The sequence below is a fragment of the Balaenoptera ricei genome, chromosome 10, assembly GCF_028023285.1.
Source record: "Balaenoptera ricei isolate mBalRic1 chromosome 10, mBalRic1.hap2, whole genome shotgun sequence".
Classification (NCBI taxonomy): domain Eukaryota; kingdom Metazoa; phylum Chordata; class Mammalia; order Artiodactyla; family Balaenopteridae; genus Balaenoptera; species Balaenoptera ricei.
The window spans coordinates 58,303,708-58,326,145 of record NC_082648.1 but is presented as its reverse complement, the minus strand read 5'-3'; the positions used below and the strand labels follow the sequence as shown (position 1 = coordinate 58,326,145).

At 37.7% G+C, this 22,438-nt stretch overlaps 1 protein-coding gene across 7 annotated transcripts in view; it reads right to left on the bottom strand.

Moving 5' to 3' along the window:
• CPSF6 (cleavage and polyadenylation specific factor 6) overlaps positions 1–22,210 on the bottom strand; it is an 83,430-nt gene extending 61,220 nt beyond the window's left edge. Inside the window, exons 1-9 of one of the 7 annotated variants that reach the window (XM_059936453.1) lie at positions 21,956–22,180; positions 13,527–13,736; positions 11,804–11,907; positions 7,271–7,416; positions 6,188–6,361; positions 5,948–6,058; positions 4,979–5,483; positions 2,754–2,869; positions 2,107–2,260 (exon numbers count right to left, since the gene is read on the bottom strand). In XM_059936453.1, the coding sequence (XP_059792436.1) occupies positions 2,107–2,260; positions 2,754–2,869; positions 4,979–5,483; positions 5,948–6,058; positions 6,188–6,361; positions 7,271–7,416; positions 11,804–11,907; positions 13,527–13,736; positions 21,956–22,015 (1,580 nt within the window). In that variant the 5' untranslated portion in view covers positions 22,016–22,180. Of the gene's footprint in view, positions 1–2,106; positions 2,261–2,753; positions 2,870–4,978; positions 5,484–5,947; positions 6,059–6,187; positions 6,362–7,270; positions 7,417–11,803; positions 11,908–13,526; positions 13,737–21,955 lie in introns of all 7 variants that reach the window. The other 6 variants (XM_059936452.1, XM_059936454.1, XM_059936455.1 and 3 more) reach the window with 6 other exon arrangements.
• Between the last annotated feature and the right edge of the window lie 228 nt (positions 22,211–22,438).

Genomic DNA, 22,438 nt, shown 5'->3' with positions numbered 1-22,438 from the left:
TGCCACAACTAAAAATTGCATGTGCCGCAACTAAGACCCGGCGCAGCCAAATAAATAAATAAAAATTGGGAACCAGACACACCATGGCAATACACCATATCGTCTATTACATCTATTATAACTAGCAGCCTAAAACAGACATGCAGTATTTACTGAATGAAAAGCAGAAAGGTAAAGGAGAGAAAATTTCAAAGGACTTGTGTTTCAAGCTAAAGAACATATAGAAGGTAGTTTTTTAGACATAAAATTCATGAAATCACTCAATATATAATGAGACTTAAATACATAAAACTACCACCCATTAATACAGGTTACCTAAACCTATGTGTAAATATCAAGTTTACATTTAAAACTAGCCAAAATATGGTTCATCATGAGTGTTACCCCACTAAGAAACTTTCTAATGAAATATATACATAGGTATGCTTGGGGGGTGGTGGTGCTGAGGGGCATGGTGGGAAGCAGAGAAGAAACTTAGTACACATGACCACTAGAAAAGACTGAGATACTCTTCTCATTTTTATTTAATAAAGAGAAATGTTTCATGAACTGCCTTTAAAAACAACAACAAAAAACAGGTACTTTAACCAAAGTATGTATCTTAGAAATCCTACTATTCTAAATTCTGAAATTCACAACAAGGAAATAACAACTGGCTATTAGTTTAATCTCTATTTTGTATTTCTGCACCAGACAGCTCAACTTAGCAAACATTATTAAGTGCTAAGCCTGTGATCAAAGTAGAAGTTATTATTCTGGACTTAAATAGTTAAAAGAAAACTATATAAGATACGGTCTTTAGGTATGACAAATGTGTTCAGATCCAAACATCTTTATACTGGGTCAAAAAGGTAATAATTATAAAGCTGGGGACTATGACAAAGACAAACTCTCTTTTCCTAACTTAATGAAGACAACTCTACCATTAGATAAAGTACACTAAAGACCTAAAAGTATCATGTCAAGGTTAAAGATCTACCTTTTGAAAATATGTAAAATTTCAAGGTCAGCAGTAATGCCAAAAAAAAGGAACTGCCTAATTAAAATAAAAATACTAAGAAACAGATTATTCATTAACTCCTTTGTTCAAGAAATATTTATTTAGCACCCATTCTGTACCAAGCACTGTTTGATCATTACAAATATTGTAGTGAACAAGACAGGTAAGGTCCTTTCCATGTGTTCTAGTGAAAAAAAACTTGCATTAGTAATAAATAAGAATAGACTATAGTAAGTATTATGAAAGAAATAAACAGAATGAACATGACAGAATAACCTGGGAGAAGACCCCTCTTAGCAAGTTAGATTTTTTTTTTTTTAAAGGAACCATTTTAATTTTATTTATTTATTTATTTATGGCTGTGTTGGGTCCTCGTTTCTGTGTGAGGGCTTTCTCTAGTTGTAGCAAGCGGGGTCCACTCTTCATCGCGGTGCGCGGGCCTTTCACTATCGCGGCCTCTCTTGTTGCGGAGCACAGGCTCCAGACGCGCAGGCTCAGTAGTTGTGGCTCACGGGCCCAGTTGCTCCGCGGCATGTGGGATCCTCCCAGACCAGGGCTCGAACCCGTGTGCCCTGCATTGGCAGGCAGACTCTCAACCACTGCACCAGCAGGGAAGCCCAGCAAGTTAGATTGAGTTGAGGCATGAAGGATAAGGAGCCAGCTATTAGAGCCAGGGAAAAGGACTCCCAGCAGAAGAAATACCAAGTACAAAAACAGCAAGGTGGGCAGAAATACCAAGTACAAAAACAGAGAGGTGGCAAATGCTTGATGTGTCAAGAAGAAGAGAAGGGAGACCAATGTGGCTAGAGAACAGTGAGCCAGAGGAGAGGTCCACAGTGAGGCTGAAAAGATAGGCAGAACTATATCACACAGCACTTCAATATTTACAGTCTTATTCTAAGAATAACTGAAAGCCATTGAAGGGTTTTAAGCAAGCAAACACCTAACATTTGATTTAGGGATTAAACAAAAACAACAACAAAATCACACTAGCTGCTAAGTAAACAGTAATAAGTAAAATCAAAGTCCTATAAAGTCCCAAACACAGTATTTTTTCTATTTGCAAAGCAGCAGTTTTAAATAGACATTAGACAGGAAAGTTTTACCTTGATCCAGAACCGTAAGACTTGGATTCAATTCCATGAAGGCAATCTTGCAAAGAGCTAATAAGAACTTTGCAACGATCATCAGCAGATACTTTGGATTGTTTAATTAAAGAAATTGCAGTTACCAATGTCTCAATAGCACTCCCATAATCACCTGTGAGTGGAAGGAGATGGGCCAAAGTCAAATAAATTTTGTTTTCAAAATACCACCAAACCATTTGGGGCAACCATTTTACAAAAGGAATGCACTTTAAAATCACTACAGAAGATGTCTTAATTTTTTTCAGAGTTTCACCATTCTGAAAGGCTTTAATGTACATGAAGTTAACACCATTTGTTACTATTATAGCTGTGTGAAACACAATCATTTAGTAAATATGAGAATAAATGAGCTGCCTTAAGGTCCCTGAGCCATTAAATGTCAGGGATAATATTTAAATTTACACCTAAAATTTTTAAATTAGGGGTTTTTCCACTACACTGTGACATGCAGTTCCCTTCAATGCCTTTTAAATAAAGTATAGGTAATGATTTGGAAATATAAAAATAACTACTACATGTAGATGACCCATCTTCAAGACTGTACTTTTTAGGTCATTCCTAATAACATAAGTAAGAAATGTTAATACAGAAAGAAATATACAAACCAGCACTGGCATCAGACACAGCTCTTGAAATAGCACTGCTTGAGATTGCCCTGTTTCTATTCATGATTTCTTCAAACTCAGCTTCACTCAATGGTGTTCTTGCAGTATCCATTTCCCTGTAAAATCGAAATAAACCTTAAATCATATTCAAAAGATTTTCTAAATTAGTCACAACAGTGTAAAGCAATTCAAATAATTGCTTTTGACAAGTGCCTTAGAGCTAATAGTTACTTTTTCAGATTGAAATGTGATCTTTTTCCTACAAAGAGAGGTCTAAGCAAAATTCCCTTATCTTTCAGCTGAAATAAAGTAGCAACTTAGAAACCTCATCTTCCTGGAGGTCAGAAATTATGTATTTATGTAACTATAATATACTATTTTTCAGAGTCATACAAAAACAGATATAATAAATTGTTCTGATGTCCCCCTGACACGTATGTATATCTAAACAAAAAATCCTGACTGCAAAAAATACAACCCTACACAATCAAGGGATGTAATTTGGTTTCATTTATATTTGAATCCTCTAGGCGCAAGGCCCAATTCACAAGAGGAGGATAATAAATGTCTGTTGGACTAATAAAATTTCAGGAGGGAGAAGATTTTAGACTTATCTTGTTTGCCACTGAATCCCTAGAAGGCTATCTGGCAAATAAAAGGCACTCAGTACCTGTAAATATTTGTTGGAAAAAACCAGTAAAATCCCAAGATTTTCTAAAGCTGCTGGACAACTTTAAAAATTGTGACTACATGTGTAGTATAAGAAAAGGTAAACTTTTTGCCATCTTAGTTATTAGTTACTAGGTAGGATGTTGAATTGAGGCAAGCAGTAGCAGTTCATTCCAATGAAATGAGGAAACAGCTAATATAACCTTCTTCATGTTTATAAGGTATTACCGTTATTCCCAAAACTTTATAAACAGCCCAACCAAATCACAAGTTGTTCAAAATCCATGTACGATTTCAATTAATTTCTGTGACTCATACCCATCTGATCCCCTAAAAAAAAAAAAAAAACCCACGCAAGATAATCAGTTTTCTCCAATTTTCAATTAAAAATTACTCAATAATAACCAAAAACATATACACAAATGTATTTTTAGAAAAACTGGCACTATAGAAATTCTATTATGTTAGAAAAAGGACATGAGATTCAAATTTTAAACTGTCAAACCAAGCCACCTAACCCGCCCCTATACACGAGTGGACACTTAATAGGTAGTTGCTCACTGGAATTAAGCTGAACAGGAGAAAAGTTGTGCTAGCTTCTTAGTTATAACGTTTTTCAAAAGAAAACGAAGCAATTTTGGCAGTCACATAAAGACACAACCTCTATGGATAAATAACTGTCAGGAGACTTTGTTTACAACATCAAATTTATTTCCCTGGCCCTGTGCAACTGTATGGAATTAGGCAGATGCTCAAATCCATCCCTGCAGAACACTGTCAGACAAACCGAAATACAAAGTCATTCAACAGTGATAGTTAAAGAATATAAAATCAAATGATAAACTCAAAAGAAACTAAACGGGGCAAATTCAAGTAGTTCTTAGAGATTAATCTCCAGATTATGATTTGAGTATGGAGAGCTTTAAAAGTACTTTGAAAGGGGGCTTAGGGATCACTTAGTTCCACCGTGATTTCCATGCAGCTTTTTTCTAAGGATTGCCATTAACCATTTTAATTTCCATAAAGTCTGTGTTTTATAAGTCTTTGTCTACCCAAATATGCGTGTAAGTTATTTAATGTTCCCATTTTAATTAAAAGTTAGTAATTCTGCTACTCAGGACTCCTGATAAGCATGAAATAATCAATAGTACCTATCTAATAAACTGACCTAATTCCTAAACCAATGAAGAAACTTTAACATTCTATGTAGTGTCATCAATGGTAAATGAGATTGACTTTAAAACCTTAAAAATAGCTTAAGGATCCCATTTGCTAGCTTCATTTATCTTTATTAACCTCTTTTAACTTAAAAATGATGAAAACAAAGTGACTTGCCCTAAAATCACATGGCTGTATAAGTGGCAGAGCTGGATTATTCCCAACCCCGTTCAGTATGTTTTTCACCATATCACACTGCTTCTTCTAAGAGAAAACAATACAGAAAATTATGTACCTGGGGAAAAGTCATGATTTTTTAAAAACTTCACTGACAGAGAAAAATACCTTTTGCAGATCAAATACACCAAGTCTACTTTTATAGATACATACTAACTTACCTTCCAGGAGGCCCATAGTCACCCCTATCATATGGTGGAGGCCGGCCATATGGGTCCGTTGGTGGTGGACCCCGGCTATCTGATGTAGGCATGCCGCTGTTAGTTGGTGGAGGAAAGAAAGCGGGGTTCACATGTGGAGCTGGTGGTGGGGCACCTGGAGGTGGTCCAGGAAGATGCGGCGGAGGAGCGAGTGTAAGGGGTGGCCCAAGAGGGCCAGGTGGGCGAGGTGGAAAGGGGCCTGGAGGTGGAGGTGGTCCTTGTTGTGGAGGTGGTGGACCAGGAGGGGGGCCGTAGCCTGGAACTGGAGGTGGAGGACCAGGAGGAAGCGGACCCAATGGAGGCTGCCCAAAAGGTTGTCCAGGAAAAAGAACTGGTGGTGGAGGGCGATCTCCTCGATTAGGAGGCCCAGCTAAAGGAGGAGGCAGAACCTGACCAGGAGGTGGAGGACCTGGTGGACCGGGTGGTCCTGGAGGACCTAAGGGTGGACGTGGTGGAGTCTGTCCAGCTATAGAATAAAGGGGAGAGAGAGAGAGAGGGAAAAAAAAAAAAAAAAAAAAAAAAAAAAAACCACTTCAATAAGGTAGTTTAATCTTCACGCCAAAATTATACTTTAAAGCGTAACTCATAGACCAAGACTCTCTCTTTAAATGAAACCCATATGGTAAATGCTACACTAACAGTTACAAAGGTGAAGTTTATCCTTACACATTTAACTAGCTCAATTTATGCTTAAGAAAAATTACTGAAACAAAAACTTTAATAGATTATATTGCTTAGAGATAGTTTCCATCTTTCAGCGTACACACACTTCTTACAGTGAAATCACCCACCTTATAGTCTACTCTGATGCCAAGCTAGAAAGTGAAACAAGGAAAAATGGTCTTGAAAGGATTTTTTAAGAGGTAAGAAAATAAGACGGATGTAAATATTCTATATATAAGTCAAGCAAGTTTGGAGAAAAATAAAGACCTTTTAGGCCAAAAATGGGTATTTCCTCTATGCTGTGCCCCATATGCCATGGAATCCTAGTTTCCAGGAACAAAGGCCGAGTTCCTTTAACAAGATGCTTGATCAAATTTCCTGGATTCCAAAAATAGTATAACAAGGAGAGTAAGTCACATTAATAATGCATTACTTGAAAAAGAGAGAAAAGGAAAAGAGGTATTAGGTAGACACATTTTATCCATGGTAATTTAAGAAAAATTTTACCTGGAAAAGGTGGAGGTGGCCCTCCTGGTCCTGCTGGCCCAGGAAATCTGTCCCCACCAGGAACAGCCCCTGGAAAACGGGCCCGTCCTCTACCACCTTGTGGAAAGGCTGCACGTGAACTGCCTCCCGGAGGACCAGCTTTACCTTCCCCAGACATTTGTCCTGACTGTGTAGCTGCAAATATCCAAATACTCATAAATAGCATTTATTAAAATAGCTGATCCATAACCACTGTTAGATATTGAAACAACTCTATTTCAAAGTTCATTTACACTATATACTAACTTGCAGATGCCTTGGGCCTGTCCAAACTACATGAGAAGTACCGGTTTAGGAAAACATTCATATCTATTTAAGTTCTTTTGAAGCCTCAAAAGATCCAGGCTTAAATGTATTTCCAATAAGCAAACATGAGTTACTTTCAAAAAACCAGTACTCTGCAGCTGCCAAGACCAAAATTCTCCAACAGAAATCTAAATGTCAGTAAGTATAAATCATTTAAATTTTGTAACATTCGTCAGTTGAGTTTTAAGTGCTAGAACATTAAAACAACCACTTGAATTTCTGTTAATTGCCTGATCATCCATTTATCTCTTTAAGTGATAACATTTGTAAGTGTATATGGCAAATCTTCTCTATAGCCACTTTACCAAGTGGTGAAAGGTCTTGGTGCTAAGCGGAAAATCAACAAATACTTTCTGATTATCAATGGTTCCTCCCCCACCATAATAGACATCCACATAACTTTCCTTCAATCTAAGGATTAGAATGTAGTTTCTTCCTTTCTTTACGATGGGAATGACAGGACAAGAATGGCAGGGCTATAGAACTTGCACACTGTTGTATAATGCTGGGTCTGTGACATCTAGAGAAAAACGGGAGTAGGTTCCCAGTACATGGGACCAGTCATAATCGGTAATTTAAATCAAATTCAAAGCATGGACTTTCTAAAATGGATTCTACAATGAACTAAATACTAAATATAAATATTAAGATGACTTCTCCAATATAACATCTAACAAATGCTAGCAAGATTAGTTAAAATGTACAACTTTTAATAAAAGCCTTTGAGGGGTTGCTTACTTTTCCTGGACTGCATTTCAAATTGACTCAGGAACTGTTTATTGCATGGAGTTACAACAGGATTCTGACCATGAAGTTCTCTTTTAGGCAACAGATCCATTAACTTTTTTGAGGATGCTTCAGATCCAACACCAACAAGGGCAAACCTAAAAGATGTTTAAAGGGGTGTGGGTAGAAAGTGAGGAGGGATTAACTGTTACTACTCTTATTAAAAAGGAAATGGTCTGAATTTAATTTTACCTAAGAAAATGGAAAATATTTCTTAGAAATATACAAAGCTCACACTTTGATCTTTAACTTTTTTTTTATAACAACACATCATACTACCTACTCACTTAAAGTGTATAGAATTCAGTGGTTTCTTTTTTTTTTTTTTTAATAAAGGCTTTTTTTTTTTTTAAAGATTGACTGATTGATTGATTGCTATGTTGGGTCTTCGTTTCTGTGCTAGGGCTTTCTCTAGTTGCGGCAAGCGGGGGCCACTCTTCATCACGGTGCGCGGGCCCCTCACCATCGCGGCCTCTCTTGTTGTGGAGCACAGGCTCCAGACGTGCAAGCTCAGTAGTTGTGGCTCATGGGCCTAGTCGCTCCGCGGCATGTGGGATCTTCCCAGACCAGGGCTTGAACCCGTGTCCCCTGCGTTAGCAGGCACTCTCAACCACCGCGCCACCAGGGAAGCCCCAGTGGTTTCTTTTTTTTTAGCATGTTCAGAATTTTACAAACATCACCACAATCAATTTTAAGAGCAATTTTCATCACTCAAAAAACCCCCCATAACTGTTAGCTGTCACTCCATTTCTTCCCATCCTCCAACCCTAATGAATCACTAATCCACATTCTGTCCCTACAGATTTGCCTATTCTGGACACTTCATATAAATGGAATTATACAGTATGTGGTCCTTTGTGATTGGCCTCTTCCACTTAGCATAATGTTTTCAAGGTTTATGCATGTTGTAGCATGTGTCAGTGCTTAATTCCTTTTCATGGCTGAATATTTCATTATATGGATATACCACATTTTCCAAAAATTGGTAAGACATTTGGGTTGTTTCCACTTTTTTCATTATTATGAATAATGTCACTATGAAAAGATGCTCAATATCATTAGCCAACAGGGAAATGTAAATTAAAACCACAATGATACCTTTTCACATTCACTAACCAAAAAGGCAATTAACAAGTGCTGGTGAGGATGTGGAGAAAACTAGAACCCACATACACTGTTTGAAGGGAAATGTAAAGTGGTGCAGCCACTTTGACAAATATCCCAGCAGCTCCTTAAAAGGTTAAATACAGAGTTAAAAATACAATCCAATAAATCTTCTCTCCTGGGAGTTCCCTGGTGGTCTGTCTAGTGGTTAGGACTTGGCGCTTTCATTACCATGGCCCAGGTTCGATCCCTGGTTGGAGAACTGAGATCCTGCAAGCCTCATGGCAGAAAAATAAATCTAGTTATACGTGTACCTAACAGAATTAAAAATATATGTTCACACAAATTGGTACATGAATATTCACAGGGGCATTATTCATAAGAACAAAAATGGAAATTTTTATAAATATTTATAAATTTAACTTCTTTCACTAAATATTTGTCTGTCTATATGAAAGGGTGGTTCTGGAACAGTGCCAAATCATATGGGGACTACAGTGTAACCTATCTTTTTCACATGCTATGCTGATGCTGTTTATTTTTTATCAGTATTATTACAGAGTTCCCTGTTTACACAATTAACATACATAAATCAGGTATAATGTGTTGGACCAATAATAAACTTCCCCCCAAACAAGACAAAAAAAGTTAATAGTGCAATTTAACCTATTGTTGGCTCTCAGAGAATTTGCACCTTAGAATGAAGAAATGGGATGCTTAGTACACAGTTTCCAGTCAGATCTCATCTCCATGTGCTTCTCACAGTATGAGTAGCTCACTTTGCTTATGAGAATCTATCTAGTGTTTAAAAATACAAAATTATTTTTCAAAATTAACATTTTATAAAACTGCCCCAAATTCAAGCTATTTAATCGAGTAGTAGCAGTGGTAGAAGATACAATAACAGTGTAACCTATTTAGATAAAAGAAACAATTTCCTTAAAAAAAAAAGAAAATATATGTTCATGCAAAAACTGGTATATGAATATTCATAGGGGTCTTATTCATAATAGCAAAAATGGAAACAACCCAAATGTCCACCAAATGATGGATGGGATTTTTAAAATGTGGTGTATCCACATGGTGGAATATTATTTAGCTATAAAAAGAAATTAAGTACTGACACATGCTACAACATGATGACCCCTGAAAATATTATGCTAAGTGTAAGATGCTAGTCACATGGGACCACATTCTTTATGATACCATTTCAGAATAGGCAAATCCACAGAGACAGATTGCTAATGCATATGGGATTTCTTTTGGGGGTGATTAAATATTCTGGAATTACACAGTGGTAATGGTTGTATAACTTTATAAATAAACTAAAAACCACTGATTTGAAGACTTTAAAATGATGAATTTTATAGTATGTGAATTATATCTCACTAGGAAAAATAAATTTGAAATAGAAAAAAAAATGAACGAGTGTCAATTCACAGTTATATGATATTCTAAACTATTCTCAGAAGGACTCTTAGGAGCCTTTTCTCTCTGGTATTCAAAATGGTCCTTTGGGACTTCCCCGGTGGCCCACTAAGACTCCGTGCTCCCAATGCAGGGGGCTCGGGTTCAATCCCTAGTGGGGGAACTAGATCCCACACGCACGCCGCAACTAAGAAGCCTGCCTACCGCAACTAAGAGTCCGCATGCTACAACGAAGATCCCGCATGCCACAACTAAGACCCAGCACAGCCAAAATAAATAAATAAATATTTTTTTAAAAACTAGATCCTTGGTCAACAAAGTCTGCTGTTTGATTCAAGATTATCTTGGCTCACAACATTTAGAAATAATTTAATTAATTCACTAATTTAACAAACATTTATTGAGCACCACCTCCTATATCCCAGGTACCATTCTAGGGTTAGGGATACAACAGTGAGCAAAGTTCTTATGGAGCTTACAATCTAAACCTAGTAGGAGACAAGACAATAAATGAGTAAAATACACCATAAGAAAAACTAAAAAAAGGAAACAGTGATGGGAGCAGAAGGTCTTGCACAGGGTGGCCAGGGAAGGGAACTCAAGCAAAACCCTGAATGAAGTGAAAGATCCCAAATGCGGACATTTTGGGAAAAAATAAACCAAAAAGAAGAAATAGTGTAAAGGTCTTAAGTAGCAATGTGTTTGAGGAACATCAGAGACTAATGTGGCTGAAGCAGCATAGGGAAGGTAAAGAGTAGTAAGAGATGAGGTCAGAGAGGTAGTGGGGAAACCGGTCTTAGTGCCTTGTAGACCACAGTGAAGATTCTGGGTTTTACTCTGAATAAAATAGATAACCATTTAGAAGATTCTGAGCAGGCAAATATTGATGTCACTTTTTTTCAACTTCTGCTATGTGTCATGTATATAGACGGTAGAGAATCAGAGTGAAGGCAGGAACACCACGTAGGAGGCTACTGCAGAAGTTCAAGTAAGAGATAACAGTGGCTCGGATGAGGTAGTAGAAGTGAAGTTCATGAAAAGCAGCCAGACTCTGTACGTATTTTGAAAATATTCCTAGTTATTGAAAACTGGCACATTAAACAATATAAAATAAGTACATTAAGCATATTTTTTACTTTATCATTCTGCATCCAGCAAATTACCTTTTAAAAAGCCCAAAATCTGCACCTAAAGATTTATATAAAATGAAGCCTGCCACAACATTATTTATAATAGGCAAAAACTGGAAACCCAAATAACCAAAAATAAGAATGGTAAAATAAATTACAGTAGCATACAAGGTATGATGGAAAGAACTAATACATTAGGGAAGATATATGTTTATTGTTAAATATTCGTTTTACTCTGTGTATCAAATACATTAAAAAACGTGAGCTGTAATCCTATTGTTTTTGCAGTAAAAATTTAAAAACCTGAAAGTATATTCACTAAAATGTCAAGAGCGATTATCTATGGATGGTGGGATTGTGGCTTTTTATTTTCTTACGTTTGGACATCTGTATTTTATGATGATCCCGTAATGATCCTACCTCATTTGTGTAGTTTAATAGTTTAAAAAAATAAAGCAAAACATCCATGTTACATTATTCTTCAGTTGCCCATCTTCCACTATACCTTAATTACAGGGATAGCAATGCTTCTTCAAACTGTCATTTCAAAAATCATTTCAACCATAGATGGAGAAAATTCAGGAAAATTGGAAAAGAGATCTTATCTATCTACACTCCCAGCTCCACTAGTTTTAGTGAGGTAGATCACAGGATACATGAAATGAGTATGAATCTTTGTCCAAGAACCTCCTGACAATGTAGAAATAAAACATCCTACACATGCGTAGTTAGCATTAACTTCAAGGAAAGTTACCCCCAAAATTGTAATCACTAGCTACTAACTTCCATTAGGGAAAAAAAAGAATTAAAACAAAATTCTTACCCCTTTGACTGGCCATTTGCCCGATTTTCAAAAAATTTTATCTCCAAAATATCATTTACTCCCAAAGAATGAACTGCTTCAGTTAAGTCTTCATCTGTTGTCCACTGCAAGATATTTCCCCCTCATTAACCATCAAAACATATCCAAGATTTTTACTGTTTCCATTTATTTTTTAAGGGTAAACTCAGGATAAACAAGAGAAAATGCTCAGTGCAAATTAAGTACAATTACTGCCAGTCAACCTTCTATTTTTAAATAGCACAAAAGCACCTGAGGACATAATTTTATCCCTTGATAAGCGTTTTGGAAATTAGAAGGTACATACCCTTAGAGAGAACATAGATTTTTTTTTTTTAAACTCTTAATGAGTTTTTGGTCTCTTACAGCTTTCAACTGCTACAACTTTAAATTTTCAATAAAACCAACCTCACTTGTCACTTCCTTTCCTTAAAGGAAGTTATTTGGGGAAATAAACTCCATCTTCTGTTTCAATGTAAGATGGAAAAAAACAAAACAAAACACCTAACATGTACTTTATATCAAGTATTTAATTCTTAAAACATAAAAGTCCTGTATCACTCCCATTTTACACATCGGATAGAGATAATTATAACCTTTTCCAAGGTTATAAAATTAACATATGTAAAAGCTAAGATTCAGAGGCTTACTTGGCAACCATACTCTTCATAACTACACTGTTACTGTCTCCAATATTATAAAAATTGCTCAGGGACTTCCCTGGTGGTCCAGTGGTTAAGACTTTGCCTTCCAATGCAGGGGGGTGTGGGTTCGATCCCTGGTCGGGGAACTGAGATCCCACATGCCTCGTAGCCAAAAAACCAAAACATAAAGCAGAAGCAATATTGTAACAAATTCAATAAAGACTTTAAAAATGGTCCACATCAAAAAAACCCAAAAAAACTTAAAAAAAAAAAAAAAAATTTCCTCAGACTGGGTAGTGGGAGATAGATCAATTAGTTTTTTAAAAATGTAAACATTTAAAAATGAAATGCTATTAAGGAAATGGAACAGTAACAAGTTTTGATTTCTAGACAATTTAAAAATTTTCAAGTATGTGTAACAAATGTTTCTAAGTAGAGATGCAAAAATTCTATAGGACTATTTTAGTAAATATTTAAGATTTAATACTAATAAAATAGATAACACTGAACATCCAGCTAATGAAACTCCCAACCAATAATAATCCTACAGTCTCATAAGTAACCCAAATTAAAATACAATGTATATGGCAGCATTTCCATAAATCAGATTTCAAATTATGAGTGAAAATGAAACTCAACATGTCTGCAGTATGATTTAGATAATGAAAACTCTTAAAACCAGGAGTTGTACTGTGTTTCTCTCCTGCACTTCTGAATCCCGGTTTGAGACTTTATGTGAACATTTTTCTTTATAAAACTGGGAGAGCTGAAGTGTTGGAGTAGTAAAATAAAAAGAATTGATTTGAAGATAAAATCGAACCATAATTAACTGGAATCTCTACCAAAACAAGGTGAATGTCTACAAAATTCAGAACTAGAAGATTTGGAATTTACGATATTTTAAAGGTACTTGTATTTCATTTCCCTCCTCGTTGCATAAGCAAGCATGTAGAACCAGTCTAGTAACTTCAAATTCTTACTTTATAAAACTGGAGAAAAACAACTACTGAACAGTTTGAAATCAACCACCTATGATTTAATTCATATGTTAAGTCACTTACCCATGTTAGATTTCCAATATATAATGCAATTCTCTTTCCAGTATACGTATAGACAACATTTGGTGCTGCTCCTTTACCCACATCATCACCAACAGTTGGTGGGAGAGTATCCATGTAATCCCGATCTTCTGGGGCATCTCCATTATTTGCAGATGGAGAGATGACATCATCATACAAATCTATCTGATCATGCCCACCATATTCAGCTTCCTGAGATACAGAAATAATGCTCTAGATTATACAATAGTCAGACTACTACTAAACAGATTTGAATGCAAATTCATTCAACTATTTTGTTTTAAACATTTGGTAGAAGATAGAAACAGCCAAAGATCTCAGTACAAATCTTTTCACTTTATGCCACAGACGTATTCTTCTGGAACAGCGCCTATAAAGCGAATTTCTATACAATCAATCCTATTTTCCCACCGATATTTATTATAATACAGGAAATAACATTCCTCTAGGAATAGAATAACATGTAGACAAAATAAAGTAATAATAAAAAACTTTCCATGGAAATAAAATACTCTAAAAGTAACAACACATGAATACAAATAGATGGGCTTAAAATTTTTTTTTTGACACAAAAATATCACAAAAATCAGAGCCATTACAAATCTTTAATATTTAACAGAAAAATACAACTACTGTTTTCTTTGGTATTCAGTATCTTGCTTCCCAACTCTGTGAAAGCTATTAGTTTTAGAAAAAGCATAGTGAGCTAAGCCATAGGAAAGGGATAAAGAAATGTGGGTATGTAAACGATTCCATATGTCACAACAAATGAACAGGGGAAAGAGAAACAATAAATAAAACACAGGTTAAACTATCCAAATTAGTATCTATTAATAGTTTCATTATTCTCAGTCAACAAAGAGTTAATGCTTACCTGACTTCTTAGATATTAGTCAATTGGCAAAAGATATCTACATACCCAAGAGAAAAGGGATACGAACAAGGATCTAGTAAAGCTTTGCCATTGTCACCAGCAGAATTAAAGCAATGCTAGTAGATGCCACTTACATGCCCAAGTGATACGCAAGTAAGAGGTAAACGAAAAAGAAGCAAATATGTGAACAGGAGAAAAATGGAAAAATAGGGTTCAATCTGTAAATAAGCACAAGAAAAATGAAATGCAGGTACTGGCAGAACACTGAACACCATTTAAATTGCCTTTGGTAACAGTTACTGGGCCATAGGCTTGACTAGCCAGTATCAGAGGAAAAGTTCTATTTTTATCTTCTTCCCTTTCCACCGCTAAGTACCTAGATGGATGTGAACTATTTTATTCTTATGAGATAGAATATTTGAGATAATAAGAGAAGAGAGGCAATTACACCTAGAAAACAATAAACTTAAAGAGTTCAGACATAACTCATATCCTCTCCATTAATACAATTCACTAAGGATGAATACAAATGGCACATAAGGAAAAGCTAATAGTTTTAGGGACTAACTATTATATGGATAAAGAATGACACAGAGAAGGTATTTGTGATGACTGTGAACAGATCAACAAAATATTTTTATTATAGGCCCCAAGGGAACATGGCTGTTGTTTTGTTATTCAGAAGGGAGCCAGAAAAAGATTTTTTAAAAAAGAAACAGAAAAAGAAGAGAAAAATCTAGAAGGGGAAATACCACTTATAACACATAGCCAAAGGGACCTGAAATTTGTAAAGTCATTTCAGGTAACCTGCATAACGAAGTTATCCAATTTACTGATTATGTAACAGAATCTCTACATAACAACATTGTTAACCAGGTTGAATGTCTGTAACATTTAATAAGGAACAAAAATCTCAAGGTAAGTCAGAGAACAAAACTATCATTAGCAATGGGCAGAAACTAAGACCACAAGTCACTGAATAATGCCATAATTTTGTTTGTACAACAATACCAAAATAACCTTTGAGAAATGAGTTTTTAAAAACCAAGCAACATGATCAAATCGCAGTGATAGCAAAAATTAGAAAAAAGAAGGGTGAGTTTTGTTATGAAGTTTCAGTGTAGCTGAAGCCTTGGGTGGCATGGCTGCAGCAGTGATTCCACACACTTAAGATACTAAAAACCTTCCCGCAAGGGGTAGTGGGCACTTTAGACTCTTTGGCAATCCAGTTCTGTACATCAAGTAGAATTATTATTACTATTATTCAAAAACAGTTGTGTTTCCATCCTCCTCAGCAGAGACTATAATCACACTATATGGTCTGAGGGAGAGTAAAAGAGAATGCAAGGGTTATTAATAGCAGCACTAAAATAAAAGTATTTAGATTTACACTTTCATGAAACAGGTTAACACATTATGATTTTTCATTAGTTGTAAATCTAGGAAAATGTTCACATAAGTAGACAATCATTTACAAGCATAATTGCAGCTACACTAACCTGGTGAATCACCATGACTTACTATTTTTGTCCATCCACGAATTCCTATGTTGACACCAACCAATTTTCCATACTGATATGATTCTACCAATATTTAGGATCAGCCATTTTGTCTGGTAGCTGGACTGCTTCCAATTGGTTGAAGTATGATGCTAATTGAGACCATGGTCCTGGGGTTTGATCTCCATGTGGACTAATTAGCTTCGCTCAGTTCCAAGGCCACAGCCTGTACTTCTAGCCCCAATGGTATGCATTTGGACTTGGTGAAAAAATATTAATGAATCTGAATACATTTGCCACCATTACTAAAATGCAACTCAAAACACATACTCTTCTGTAGTATCAGTAATCTTCCTTTTCAGCTTTAGCATATCACACCTATCCTCCAGATTAAGGAAAAAAAAAAAATATATATATATATATATATGCACACACAGAACACATCCTACTTTCTGTTCCCACTCTAAAAAGGGGGAAAACATGCACATTCTGAAATTATGGAAAATGTATATCACAGGTCACATATAAAGAAGGTGAGCTCTGAAAGTCTATTGGACAAACTTTGTCAAAGAGAGACAGTCCACAGTGTCAAGTTCTACTATGTAGTCTTTTCGATTATTACCATTAGGAAATTTTAATGGCATTCAAAAACAACAACAACAAAAAATAATCAACATTACCCCTCTAATTATTTTAGATACCAAATACTGCCCAATTGTAACTATCTACTTTTCATAGCAGCTAATCACCAATAGAGCTGTACATTATATATAAATTCCAGTAGGCAACAGCTCTTAGGGTTTGTTAAAAAATCCACTAAGTTATTTCATTCCCTACATTCTAATTACTATAATCATTTTAAAGGCAAGGTATCCTTTCAAGATTGTACACTTCAAGATTATGTTCCTCATGATATATGAGTAGCTGTTGCCGAGTCAGAGAAAACACTTAAGATGGATAGTAAAATAACCAAAATTCAATTAGCTCCTTTTAAAAGCAGTGTTTCTCAACCTTTTTTTCATTATCATTAACCCCTCCCTCCAAAGAGTTATTTTTTAGACATACTTTCCCTAATCACCTCCCATAAAATTTTAATGTCACAGATATACTGTATACCATTATTGGGATGACTGCGGTATAGTTGTACTATATCTTCACTCTCCCTGATAGGCCCAAGACTGCTTTTGGTGGTCCTAAAATTGTATTAATACCACTCCTGCATTATATGATAGTACCACTAATGGCACAGCAAAGGCCACTTGTTCAAAGTCCCCGTAGTAAAAAAAAAAAAAAGGAAATTTAATAGTCATTTCCATTTTGAGAAATATAGCAGGGGGAAAGGTTTTATTTTGCATTTACAAAATGTACTCTATACCATGGAAGAGAATATAATATACCAGCACATAAAATCCAACAGCAGATAATCTAATACATATTTATCTTTTTAGAAAATACTTCACTTTCTGATTTTGTCTATGTTTCAAGTAGATATTAAAATTAGTTTGTAATCCCTGTAAAAAGCTCAACTAATGGTAAGGAAGCCAACTTTGTACTAAAAATATGCCACATAAACCACAAAGTGGGCAACTGAATGAACTACTCATAAATAACAAAACTGAGTAAGAACAGTTCCAGCTCCCCTAAACATTTCTATCCAAGTGTCTGAATCAATCTCTACCTACCTCAGTTTCCACCTTACAAGCCTTATCTTAGAGGGTTCTCTATTCAACATAAATTTATTAGAAATAAGATTTCACTGATATTTGCCTAATAAACTTATTTTCCAAAATTAGCTAGACATTGGCTATAGTAGATACACAATAACTAAATATAAACTATAACGACTCATAAAGGCAAGTAGAGTTATAAGCATGTCTAGGTCTCTAGCTTCCAAATGAATTTTTTCCCACTACCTATATACATTTTCATTTTAAAGTTGGATAGTCAAGATTACTAAGTGAGCACTGCTATCAGTGACCTACCACCAGGTACATCAGTAACTAAATTCCACATTAAGAGCTTTTGCTCCCCAAACAAGCAAAATACACACTATTTCGACGCACCCAGTATAAGCTTTCCTGAAGTTCACAGAATCTGACTTTCCTCTCCTCTGCCAACAAAAATTCTACAGATAAAGATACACATAAAGGAGTAGTTTCTATAACACATGACCTGTCAGAGTGTTATATTTATGTATGTGTCTCTCAATCCCACTACAGTGCACTCTAAGGACAGACTATCTAAACTTTGTATCCTTCCTTGTTGGCATATAACAAATACTCAAGAAATGTATATTAAACAATGTATATTAAACAATTGGGTTAAAAATTTTTTTAATTTAGTTTTGGTCAAAATAAAAATCTATAATTATTGGGGCTTCCCTGGTGGCGCAGTGGTTGAGAATCTGCCTGCTAATGCAGGGGACACGGGTTCGAGCCCTGGTCTGGGAAGATCCCACATGCCACGGAGCAACTGGGCCCGTGAGCCACAACTACTGAGCCTGCGCGTCTGGAGCCTGTGCCCCGCAACGGGAGGGGCCGCGATAGTGAAAGGCCCGCGCACCGCGATGAAGAGCGGCCTCCGCACCGCGATGAAGAGTGGCCCCCACTTGCCGCAACTAGAGAAAGCCCTCACACGAAAACTAAGAGACCCAACACAGCCATAAATAAATAAATAAATAAATAAATAAAGTATTAAAAAAAATAAAAAAAAAATAATAAAAATCTATAATTATTAAATATTAGGCTAGTAACTACTACCTTCAAGTACAAATCCCAGTTCAAACTGAATTGATACACACTATAGAGGCTGAAACCAACCACTTTCTTCTCAACTCCAAATCCAAGGTAGAGATTTGGAAGTTCAAATTCTTCCACTGGAGCAACTGTTCTCAATTTGGTTGGTTACATGCAAAGACCTTCAACTTAAGAACTAAAAGAACAGCTATAAAGAATAGCTGAGTCCCTTGTGCCTTCTCCCCTTCTCCAATTTCATTCTCCATTCTTAATTCATCTGGTGAAGAAAGGAACTATTCTATAGTTTCACTAACTTTTTCTCACACCATCTCCAAATTAAAGTTTCTTCTAAGACAGCTGAATATCTAACATTTTGAAATAGGTTTATACTGTTCTTTACCAAAACACACATGAAAAAAAAGCATCATAAAAGTATGACCATTTAAAATTAAAAAAAATTAAAAATACATGAATTACAAAGAATTTCAAAGCATACTGTGCAATTAAAACTACAGCTCACATTGAAGAACAAAGATTTTTTTCAAATGTTTACAGCAGTTTAGAAGCCAAAGTCAAGACCCGTTATACTTAGCAAAACATTTTACTCAACTACAACAAAATAAAGAGTCATAGTTGGGACTTCCCTGCTGGCGCAGTGGTTAAGAATCCTCCTGCCAGTGCAGGGGACATGGGATCGAGCCCTGGTCCAGGAAGATCCCACATGCCGTGGAGCAACTAAGCCCGTGCGCCACAACTACTGAGCCTGCGCTCTAGAGCCTGTGCTCCGCAACAAGAGAAGTCACCGCTCGCTGCAACTAGAGAAAGCCTGTGTGCAGCAACGAAGACCCTACACAGCCAAAAAAAAAGTCATAGTTTACTGTAGCAACCAGCAGAAGTAATGTCACCAGCTAATAAGAGTGCAAAATAAAACAATCAACAATAATTTTGTAGTTGCCTCTAATTCTGATAAAGTTTCAGATAAATATTTCAATGATAGTAACATTATTAAAAATGAAGGATGAACCTTAAAAACCACCAACTATCTTTATGTGGCCATATTTTGAACAGGAATTACCACAGCAAGCAGAAGATTACAAAGGCCAGTGATATGCAAAATAATAACAAAAACAAAGTCTCTATTTAATCCCATTAACCGATTGAAAAGTATAAATATCTTTATAGTAAAAATCATCCAACTATGTGTGAAACATAATACTATATGTACAGATCAACAAAAAGTTACATTTTTAAAAGAACCCTATAAAGCAGTTCCTCATCAGGGCCACAGAATTTTAATCTCTTCTTACCTCCTGCTCAGTCAGCACTAGTTACTGCACAGGGATAAGCAAGTATCACTACATCCAGCTATACAGGTTAGAGAAATGCCCATCCCAAATTAAATAGGCAAAAGCCTAAAAAATATTTCATTAAAAGGTTCTGAAGAAAGCTCAACTTCTAAAATTGTAGCTCAATTCTTCCTTTATTGTGGGTAGAAAGACAAAGCAAATATATTTTCTTGTAAGAAAGCTAATGAAGACTGTCTTGAACATTTAACTCTTCCTTTACTTCCAGATACGGACCTCTTTTCGATGGAATGTTACACTCATTTGATAAATAAAAGGAAAAGAAATTTCTGAGAAGTCTTTGTCTACTGACCTTAAAAAAGGATTAGAATCTGACTGTGTTTAGCACTCAAGGTAATTTTCTAAACTGTCACTGACACAACTCAGGCATCACATATCCAAAATATAAGCACAACAAAAAGAAGAAAAATTTTTAAAACTTAATGTTTGATTACAGTGGGTTACGTTTAAATACATTCAGTCTTTAACGGAGTAGGAAATATTTAAAGCTAATTGGATTTTTTTTTTCTAATATTTAAACCAGGGGCACAATCATCCCTCAAAAAAACCAGAAAGGATTTCTAGCTTTCCCTATTTAAAAAAAATCTTTAGCCCCTAGTCACAAATAAGATCCTTAATGGAGGGGGGAAAAACCCACAATAACACATTAACCAGAATTTTACTAAGCTTCTCATATGGACCTGGAAAATATAAGAGATAAAGCGATTAGGTGCACTGCAATTAGGCACAATCTGATTTTTTAAATGTGTTACTACGTAAAAGGGAGTAGAGATGTAAGCAGTAGGCTTACAGCTTAAACTTCACTACTCCAGTAACAATCTTTCGCAAGGATGCCCAACATCAGACATCACAGCTCCGCAGGTAGTCCTTCTAGGCTACTGTGGCCAGTGAGACACCGGAAAAACCTTGCATTCTCACTTTCTCCAGCCTTTCAAAACCCCTCGGAGGGCAGTAAACATTTTGCTTTCGGAAATCGGGTCATAGCTACAATCCTTTATTTTAAAACTAACACCATGTGAATTTCGGGTGAGATTGTTTCATCACACCTCTTATCTCTTGGTGAGCTACCGCCTTTTTTGTTCCATCCAACCCTCGGGCGTCCAAGTCTTCCTTTTCGCCCGGGCCACCTATCTTATACCTACAGGTATTTTCATCACAAAGGCCAAGCACGAACGACTGGGCCTCAAAGGCACTACAAGCCCTGGGCCACCGAGGCAGGGAGGCAGCTCACCGACTTTTTAAACACGATCCATGGGTCCGAAAGTCAAAGGACTTGTTGCAAACGTGCCCGCCACGAAGCCGCCTTCCCAGAGTGTGAGGGGAGGAGGGAGAAGGCGCCACGCCGAAACCTGTCGCAAACACGAGCAGGGGAGCGCAGGAAGCAGAGCGCGCGGGATACAAAGGGCCGTGAATGCGGCCTTCCATGAGGCGACCGTGCGCCGACAGAGACAAAATGGAGCGACCGGAAGAATCGAAGCCCGAGAGGCAGGGCCGGGGGCGAGACGGCGGCCGGCGCGCGCCCCGCCAGGTTTTCTCCTCGCCCCGGCGGCCGGGGAGGGGGCGCAGGGGCGGCCCATTCTTCCCCCCCGCGCACAAGCCGCCCCTCCGCCCAGGCCTAACACGGCGGGAAGCGCCCGCCGGCCGCCGCCAACAATGGGGAGCGAGGCAGCGGCGAGGGAGGGGTCGGCGGCGGCTGCACGGCGGCCCGCGTCCGCGCTCGGGGACCCGCGGCGGGTGGCGGCGCCCGCCGCCCGCAAAACGACGCGGTAGAACGAGGGGTGAGGGGGGCGCCGCGCCTGGGTCGGGCGGCGCGGCCCACAGGCGCCAAGGGCGCACGGGCTGCAGCCGCGGCGGCTCGCGGCCCACGGTGGGCCCCGGGTCCGCATCCCGGCCGCAGCACCACCTACTTCGGCGGCGTGGGCCCAGGGCCCTCACGTACCTGGTTGAACTCTTCGCCCACATCCGCGTAAATGTCTATGTGGTCCACACCGTCCGCCATCTTCCCTCGGCCTCGGCCGCCGCCGCCGCTACCTCCTGCAAGTCCGCCCGCCGCGGCAGCAGCAGCGGATCTAGCGGCGGGGGCGGGGCGCGCTGCGTCACTTCCGAGGGCCGAGGCGGGGGCGGCCGGGGGCGTGCGTCCGCTCCGCTGCCGCCCGTTCCGCAGGCGGAGAAGAAACACTGCACCTCGGAGGGCACAAGCGGTTTCTTTTGTGTGTCTGGATTAGGCTTGGGGGGCGGGGCGGGGCGGGGCGGGGCGGGGGTGGTCCCAGTCATTTCCAGAGACTGTGGTTTCACGTTGTCCCTGGCAGACTCAAGCGTTTTGTGATATTTTCATTTCTCAGTTTTACTTACATTTCTCACAGCCAGGGCTTTTAGAGAGGTGGAAGTTTTATGTCACGATGAAATACAAAGTGTAGCTCCG